General features: G+C 31.9%; 2 protein-coding genes, 1 non-coding gene and 1 pseudogene across 3 annotated transcripts; 1 reads left to right on the top strand and 3 right to left on the bottom strand.

The window, feature by feature from the left end:
• Positions 1-16: 16 nt before the first annotated feature.
• LOC107006557 lies at positions 17-2,618 on the bottom strand. The gene is made up of 3 exons (XM_015205082.2): positions 2,065-2,618; positions 609-824; positions 17-286 (listed from the first exon to the last, which is right to left on the bottom strand). The coding sequence occupies exons 1-3, from the start codon at positions 2,572-2,574 to the stop codon at positions 227-229; spliced, it is 786 nt and encodes a 261-aa protein (XP_015060568.1). The 5' UTR covers positions 2,575-2,618; the 3' UTR covers positions 17-226.
• A 1,693-nt stretch (positions 2,619-4,311) lies between these two features.
• On the top strand, positions 4,312-4,383 carry TRNAP-CGG. Its single transcript has one exon. It is a non-coding gene; the product is annotated as a tRNA-Pro (tRNA).
• A 1,403-nt stretch (positions 4,384-5,786) lies between these two features.
• LOC107026382 (protein terminal ear1 homolog) lies at positions 5,787-7,050 on the bottom strand. The gene is made up of 5 exons (XM_027919493.1): positions 6,935-7,050; positions 6,713-6,790; positions 6,441-6,566; positions 6,215-6,353; positions 5,787-6,135 (listed from the first exon to the last, which is right to left on the bottom strand). Exons 1-5 carry the CDS (start codon positions 7,048-7,050, stop codon positions 5,959-5,961), a joined length of 636 nt encoding a protein of 211 aa, XP_027775294.1. The 3' UTR covers positions 5,787-5,958.
• Positions 7,051-8,301: 1,251 nt separating this feature from the next.
• Positions 8,302-9,178, bottom strand: LOC107026372 (annotated as a pseudogene).
• Positions 9,179-9,651: the final 473 nt, after the last annotated feature.

Genomic DNA, 9,651 nt, shown 5'->3' with positions numbered 1-9,651 from the left:
ACTTTGAAGCGTGTGATTCGTCTAAAGTTGCATCAACTTAACAAACATAAATAGAATGATGGGGTTTGCCCAGTGCAGTGACCACAATTAGTCAGAACTATGATTACGAGACTGTAAAAATTTAAGACATCAAGGGCCCATGATAGTGTACACTATTCCCTTACTCATGGGAGCATTGTGGTGGCTACCGTGGAAAGGAAATTAAGAAATGAACCACAATGAAAGATCAAACTCTGCTACTTCCTCGGCGATTACGAGCATATGATCTAGGTACCGGTCCTTTATCCTGCACATAAGGAGATCCCAAAATGAGCAAGGACGATCATGAAAGAAACAAAGGAGAAAAAAGGAGAACAATGTGTATTTATTTGCACTCAAGAGTGTTGCATAGCGGTCATTGAACTTGATAAAAACAGTAGGAAACCAATTCAAAATTCTAATATGGACAAAAGGTGCTCATTTATCCAAAGCCTTCTTAGGCAAATAACTTCGTCCATGTCCATAGGTGGAAGTAGCATGTACCCGGTGTATAAGTGGAACCCAGTAAAATAGTGAGAGTTGCACAAAAGCTAAGTAGGAAACCAGTGTTATAAAAGAACCTAGATGACCTGAAATGATCGTCTCTCTGCATATTGTTTTTGTTTTTTCAAAAAAAGAATTTGAGCCTGTTTCTTCTTCTCTTCAGCTTTCATTTTTGTCAGGCTTGGACGGTAGAGAATCACAGTCCTACCAATTTGACCAACAACCACTGAGCCAGTTGCTTCTTCCAAATGCTTTACAACATCATCCAGCTCTCCTCCGGGACAGGTACCATGTATTTTGAGCTGCATATAACAATGAGGGCATAAAAAACAAACACAAGACCAATGCTTTTTATCAAATTAACCAAAAGTTAACACATAGCCAAGAAATAATCGTGACTTTTCATCAACAGAGCTGAAACCGTGATTTCACCTTAGTTGAAGTAAATTAAGCTCTATTCATGTCCCACCATGAAAGGAGGATTCATCAGCAGATCAACTTATTATAATCAATTTGAACATTTGGCACTTTTACTAGCACAAGGCACATACCTGATAAAAATAAGTTCTTGCTAAACCTGCTTAGCCTTAACATATTGATCAATATTTCTCACACTCCTAAGTGCTAATACAACTATCGATAAACAGATTTAACCAATCACTAATTTAACAACGTCACAAGCATAACTAGCAACACAATTTTCCCACTTCTGTACACACCTCTACTTGCTAGTAACCAGAATTATTAACCTCAATAACTTAATAAACATTCAAATAAACGCTATCTCATTAAAGTTATAACTATTCGTAATATGTTTGCGCGAATTTGAGTTCCATGTTTTCATGATTTCAGCAAAAAAAACCTTTAAGCAACAGAGGAAGGAACTATAACACAGGAAACCATTTAGCAAGATCAATATCACTAATCTAATTACATAATTGTTACAATGTACAATATCAACAAACTAAAATGGCAGGCCAGCATAAACAGTTCCACCGTTCGAACTATATGCCTAAGTAAGATTCACAGCAAAATTAATCACCAACTTTTTTACCATATTACTAGTATATCATCTCTACTTGTTACTTATCAAACATAAAAATCATCTACACTTGTTAAAAAGTCACTGTTCAGCACAATTAGCCCCCTTCGACCATACATTTTGAAATTGAAATATAAAAATTTGAGCTTCTGAAGTTGCGTTTGTACCGGCATTTTACTTGGAAAAAGAAGTTGAAGTTTTATTTATGGAAGTCCAAAGAATACCAAAACTGGTGCGAGCCAATATTTTGGAAACTTGAAAAAATATTCAAATTTCATGGCCAAAAAGATATATTTGTAGAGAAATTTTCAAAATCTGATACAAAAACCAAATACTGGCTAAAAGTTTCCAAGGCCAATTTGGCAACAACAGAAAAAGAATACGCACGGATTTGAAAATAGACTTTCCAACCTAACAATTCAATAAACCCTAAACCCTAAATAGTTGGCCAATTATTTGAGTAAATTGTATGCCAACAACAAAAATTTGAGAAAATGTACCTTGAGAAGCTCATTAGCTTCAAGAGTCTCTTCTAAAGCCATTACCACAGTATCAGTAACACCAGATTTGCCAACCTGTTGGCTCTTCAGCTTCTTCCCTAAACTATGTGCATAGGATGCCAATTCTTTCTTCTCCTTCACAGTCAGGTTCGGCAATTTCGCCCTTAATATTTTTCTCTCAGACTCACTAGGCCTGGGGGCAGTCACTTCTTCATTTTGTTTTACAATTTCCTCATCTTCCACATCCTCAGAAGATTCCAAGAGAGCTTGAGAGGTACAACTAATTGGAAGGTTAGAGAAAGTTCTAGAACGAAGGAAGAATGATGTATGGGTCCGAAGAGAGGGGAAGAAGGAAAGAGAATTGTTGATGATGGGATGAAGTGACGTCGTTTGATGGGGAAGAAGAGAGAGAGATTGCTTAAGGAAGGAGAAAGAAAGGATGGGAGCGGGTCGGAGCAGGCGATGGAGAGCCATGGAGGAAGAGGAAGAAGATAACATTACACTACTCATTTGCTCAATGCAGCGACATCATTTTCCTTTGTAATTTTTTTTTTCATATTTCATATTTAACTCCCTCTTTCTAATTTATGTAATTAGTTTTATAGCATAATACTCCTTTTAATTTGTCTTCATTTTATATTTATATTCGCAAATTTTTAAACTACAAATATGCACAAATAAATATATAAATTTGTATAAAATTAAACACGCAGACATTGCACACATGACACATGTAGAACACAATACACACATGATACACGTAGGACACAAATTGTCATGTAGGATGTATGTTTATTTAAACAAGGGAAAATTACGCGACTAAGCAAACTTATACTATTTAATTACTTATCGTAGCTATATTTTGCTATAATTACCACTCGCGGCTAATATTATACATTAATTACATGGGCTGACTTCGAGTTTGCATAATTAGTTATGTTTGTATATGTACAATTCGCCAGGATATACAAATATATATGTATAATATACAATAATTTATCCTATATACATATACAATTCATCTCTCCCCCACTTTCTGCCCTCTCTCCCTCGCCTCTCTCCTCCCTTCCCAATCTCGCTTGCCATTTATACAAATGTATATGTATAATATACAATTATATACATATACAATTCACCTCTCTCCCACCCTCTGCGCCTCTCTCACTCGCCTCTCTTCTCCCTCTCTCGATCTCGCTTGTATCTTTCCTCTCTCTCCCAGTCTCGCTCGCCTCTCTCCTCTCTCTCCCAATCTCTCTTGCCATATACAAATATATATGTATAATATACAATTGTCTAACCAATATACATATACAAGTTACCTTTCTCCCATTCTTTTCCCCCGTCTCTCGTCTCTCTCTTCTCTCTCCCGGTCTCTCTCCTCCATATAACATGTAGCTACGAATTGTAATTATCAAACTATAGCTACGGAGAGTAATTAGGTTATTTTTAAGTGGTTATATGTGAAAGTTTTCCTTTAAACAATTGTATACAAATTTAAGTGTCTACTTGTGTACACTCAAAGTTGGAGAACATAAATATAAAATGAGGTAAAATTAAATGACATGTTTATGCATTATCCCTACTTTATTACATGATATAAGAATTATTTTTAAAAAAAAGTTTGTAATTTAAAGTGACTCATCATAATTCATATTTATGATGTTGCTATAAGCTAATTAATTAATTAAGAGTTTATAATTGAATGATATATATATGTTTTTGTTCGAGTTCATTGTAAAAATTAAAGTATTTGTTTTCTTATTGTAAAAATTAAAATACTTTGTTTTTTAAGTTTGAACAGTGTGAATATTGTAAATAAATAATATAATGGGAAACTTACATAAATATACTATAATAAAAAAATATTTACTATTTATAGCAATATTATTTTTTTTTTACTTGACCACTTTTAATTCATTTATAATACAAGTTTAATACATATTACTATGAACAATTTATTATTCACATATAATACAAGTTTTAATGATAAATAATGTATTTAGACACATTTTAATACACTTATAATACAATGTAACAATTTTTTACCAAACAAATATATTTCAAAAACAATTATAATTCAAATATATTACATACATAATTCACTTTTAATACATATTACAGATTTATCACAATGTTGATATAAATGGTAATAAACAAAAAATATCGCTAAAATTAGTAATTATTTTTTAAAATGTATTAATTTATGTAATTTTTTAAAAATATAATTAGGTAATAGCTACAAGAGGTGGGTGTTTGGTCTAGTGGTATGATTCTCGCTTCGGGTGCGAGAGGTCGTGAGTTCGATTCTCGCAACACCCCCCTTCATCTGCCTAATTCTTTCTTTTTTGTATTCTTCTTGTGTGTGAACCACTCAGATGTTCATTTTCTACTTTTTTTTTTTTTGAGTGAACGACTTAAATGTTCATTTTCTTCATAAAATTTACTATTTTATTGCTGTTTAATCATCGATTTTCAAAATTCATGTTTTAAATAATTTAAATTTATGTAACCTGTAAAATATTTTTATATTAATTAAAATTTGTGTCACGTGAGATTTATTTAAGTAAAATACGTTTGAATATACAATTTTTAATTTTGAAATTGAGAAATTTATCCATATCATTACGTTAATATTTGTTGATAACCATTTGATCTTTGGAAAAACTACATAAATTAGACCAATTAATGAAACTATTTACTCAAATTGGACTCAACACAAACTATAAATTCTTAATAGATTTATATCCTAAATTATTTACGCCTATATATCCTAATAGTATCAAACAATAACCAATAGCGTTTTTAAGAATTAATATTATAATAAATTTCAAAAGTAAAAAATAATATAAAAATCATTTGAAATATATTTTCTTTCCATGGATGGATATATGATATGATAAATCACTGATATATTTCTTTTGTGTTCTAAAATAAATTACCCAATATATTTACTAATCGATTAAATAATTTGAATCAAATTTTGTTCTTCTTGTTTTGTTCTGGTTTTTGTGAATGATTTCGGGAGAGTTATTTAACTTCAAAAAATAACAAAGTAGTTTTGTTCTGATGTAAGTCAATGATGTGAATGATTTTCATTAGCTATACGACTTATTAACGGTGGGAGAGCAATTTAATTTCCTTATTAGTTGAATTCATAAACACGTGCAATTTCATTTTTAATTGAGATCATTCGATCATTTTCATTGACATAAAAATTTATGTAAAAATGACTAATTCGATTTTCTAATAAACTTGTTAAGTATTTTCTCAGTTCTTAATTACTTGTCCCATTTTAAATTGACACACTTATTAAAAATCAATTATTAACATAGTGAGTTTATCGTTTTACTCATTTTAATTATGAAATAGATGAATTAAAAATTCAATATTTTCAAAAAGTTTTTTATTTTTTTAAAGTAATTAATTGAGAATATAATAATATTTTTTTTAATTTATCAAAATAAACAAGTAATTAGGAATAAGTACGAAAGAAAAAATTGATAGTAAATAGGAAAGTACTACGTAACTTCCCCATTAGTTTCAATTTCCCTCATAATTATTACCGTAAAAATTGAATCCAAACTTTCCCCCCGATGAGTTGACGTAATCTTCAATTCATAACTTTTAAAAACTTCACTTTCAACATCAATCATTTCTCGATAATCACCGACACAAATTAGAAACAATTAAGACGCTTATGAAGAAAAATTACATTCACTATCTGCATTCACCCTGACAAGTTAACCCGAGCTTTTATCTTCGAATAACTGCATAAATTATTACCTCTAACATCCTCAACTCAAGCAAGAATAGAAAGGCAAATGATGTGTCATAAATAACTTAGGTGCCATTATTCCACCCCTCAATTTGTTCTACCATCACCCTAAATTAAAGTTAGGGTTTCTTGAGAATATCTGAACAAGATGGAGTGACTTTGTATTTACCAACACTAATCATTTGTACCGATTCCCCAGAACCATCTCTTGCTGGACTAAACTGAACTGGCAGAAACTCTTCTGATTCACATCTGAATTTTGTATTCTTGAAATGGTTCACCAAAGCCTCTTTTCCCTGTTAAGTAGTAATAGAATTTTCACATAAAAAATCACAAATTTAATTGGTTTATTTTAGAAATTTAACATTCACGCACCTGGATCTTCGCAGTAACAATCCTAACCCTCCAAGTAGATCCCGGCAACACATTTAGTTTGTCATAAGCCTCAAAAAATTTCCACACAGTTCTCTCATCGGTGAAATTCACAAATGCATAACCTTTGTTCATCTTGCTTCTGCAAATGAAAAAAAAAAAAAAAGCTAATAGTACTGAAGTGACGATATTTTTAGTGCAAATAAACACATGAAAAATAATTATTTACTTGAAATCCATAGGCAAATACAAGAAATCATAAGCAAACACATGTGTATTTTCTCCATTTGAATCTCTAGCTTTTTGATTCTCCAGTAAGCAATGCTCGTCCAGAAATCGCATCAACATTTCACGGCTGTAACGAAAAAATGAAATGAATTAGTCATCAATTCAAAGAGCTACCAGATAAATGATATGCCACTAGAGAGTCAAACCATTAAATTTTGTTATAATCAACTTCCCAGAAAAAGTAATCTGAACAATTAAATAGATTAAAATTACTTGTAGTCATATGGAATATTCTTAATCACGATAGTAGTCACGTTCTTATGGCTCCTTCTTATAGGTATAACACTGTATCTGTATTTCGTCGGGCCATCGTTTTTCGACCACTCTTCACCTCTGATTCCCTTAATGGATGGAGAAAATTTTGTTCTAGAGACATAATCATTTATCAATCTAGGAGGAATGTTCAACCACGGGTGTTCCACCGATGGCGATCGCACATTCTCCCGTGGTGGTGAATCAACGGTAGGAGGAGGAGGAGGCGGTGGCCGAGTGGAAATAGGTATATATTCGGATGCATCCGGGTTCAACAAACTCTTACGAATAGTAGCCATGGAGGTACAATTGATAAAATTGAAGTGATTTTGAAAAAAAAAACTGTTTGGTTGTTTCTTTTATATATGAAAAAGTGACGCACATTTGAACAGATAAATGAAAGAGGCAGTCACAGTTACTAACATAAAAGGCAGGATAATACTGCAATAAAAAAGAGGAAGACAATGTCTAGATTATAATTATATTAATTACAAAAAACAAATTTATTATAGTAAGTTTATATATTTTGTTTTTCATAAATTTATTTAAAAGAGCTATCTATTTTGGTGAGTAATTTATGAAGATATTATGTAAGTCAAATTTTATTCATTTTGAAAAGGAAAGAATGTGATGAAGTAGACGGATTTCAATATTCATTCTTAAAAAAATTCAAGTCCAAATCACTAAAAATAGATTTCAAGTCCAGATCACAAGGAATGAGAACATTTAATGTAATTAAAAATTATTTTCCCTTTAATAAGATTGGGATCGAACCAAAATAAAGTGAAAGATAACGCACTTGTCTCTTAAATTTGAAAGTTGATAGATAAGTAATTTACAAATTTTGCTAGTAGTTTTGAATGTAGAACTACAATTAAGCTATTTTAAAAAAAAAAAAAATTATATTTGAATTAGTAAATGATAGAGAAAACATTTTAAGCTAATCGTGCATTATGATTATACACAAGTGAAATACATAGGTGATTTACGAATAATAAAAAAATCAAATCTCTCTACTCTGCTAGTAGAGGTTGATTCTCATGTATTTTTACAAAGTTAAACTGATCTCTAGTGTGTATTATTTCTTATTTTAGGTCCTTGATGATAAAGTGTTTTTTAACCTCTACATTTGGGAGACAAATTATTCGTTTACCTCCATTATTTCTCTATTCAATGAGTAACAGCCCAAATCAACTTCTTTAATGTGTCAATAATTTATATACTATAGGAGTAACATCCCTGCTAGGCTATACTGAACATTATTTCATCCAACAACAGGATCACGAAAAGCAAGAAGGTGCCAAGTTTTGATTACAGAGAATATGTAATTAAAATAGGTTTTTGTTTGCTGTTTTTTATTGTTTTAGCAAGTGCAATGGAGGTCTAGATCGAAACTGAATAATCTTCCTAGAAGGGAATTCAGATTACTAGATGTTCATAGATTGTAAAGACTTGTTGAGTTGGTTTGGTTGTATGGTAATATTCAGATTTTAATTGCCAAAAAAAAAAAACAAAGGGAAAAAACCTGCTAACTCAATTGATTGATTGGATTATATGAGAGATTTCTCAGGTGCAAGTATTCCACCCCTAAATTTCTTCTCCCCACAAATATAAACCCTAAAATCGATCGATCGATTATCTGGAGTGACTTTGTAATGCTCCTACAGTAATCATTTGCACCCATTCCCCATAACCATCTCTCGAAGGATTAAACCAAACTGGTAGAAACCTTTCTGATTCACACATAAATCTTGTATAATTGAATCGGTTTACTAAAGCATTTTTTCCCTGTTAATTAGTAGTAGAAGTAGAAAACATCACAATTACAAACTTAATTAATAATTTATACCTTTATTTTTGAAATTTAACAATCACGTACCTGGATCTTTGCAGTGACAATCTCAACACTCTTTACAGATCCTGGAAACACGTTTAGTTTGTTGTAGAAAGCCCAAAAAAAATTCCACAGAGTTCGGTGATCGGTGAAATTCACAAATGCATAGCCTATGCTCCTATTGTTTCTGCAAATTCAAAAATAAAAGATAATCTAATAGTATTGAAGTAGTTTCTGTAGTTTGCCTGCAAATAAACACAAGAAAATTAATTAAACCAGATTATTTACTTATAATCCATAGGTAAATACAAGAAATCATAAGCGAAGACATGAAAAAATTCTCCATTTGAATTTCTGGCGTTATGATTCTGCAGGAAGCAGTACTCGTCTAGAAATTGCATCAACATTTCACGGCTGTAAAAGAAAAATGAAATTTAATTAGATCGATGATGATATAAAACTAGAGATTCAGACGGTTAAATTTTGTTTTCATCAACTTCAAAATTAATATGAACAATAAAGAAGCAAAAAAAGTTAAAAAAATTACTTGTAGTGATATGGTATATTTTTTTAATCATTACAGTAGTTTTGTTCTCATATGTTGAACTTATAGGTATCACATCGTGTTTCACCAGTCCTCCTAGGCTAGGAGGAATATGCCGACGCTGGCGACGTGATCGCACATTCTCATGTGGCGGTAAATCAACGGTAGTAGGAGGAGGAAGCGGTTGAAGCATCGCCGGCGGAAATGGATGGGGTAGAATCGTCGCCGGAGAAATGGATGAGGTGGAAGCATCGCCGGTGGAAATGGAGGCAGTGGAAGAAGCACATACGGAGAAGGAGGGAGTGGCGGTGGCAGAGTGGAAACAGGGATATATTTGTTGGGAATTAAACACACAACACACACAAATAATCTAGAGAAAAGAGAAACAGAACACAAACGGGACACACAAGAATTTAACGTGGTTCGGTTTCCCTACTCCACGACTGTAACAGGAGGATTTTATTTCACTTGTGCTACTCTAGAATTACAAATACAAGGATCATATTTATAGGAAAGCCAAAT

This window comes from Solanum pennellii, chromosome 1 (assembly GCF_001406875.1).
Source record: "Solanum pennellii chromosome 1, SPENNV200".
Classification (NCBI taxonomy): Eukaryota; Viridiplantae; Streptophyta; class Magnoliopsida; order Solanales; family Solanaceae; genus Solanum; species Solanum pennellii.
This window is presented reverse-complemented; position numbering and strand designations above follow the sequence as displayed.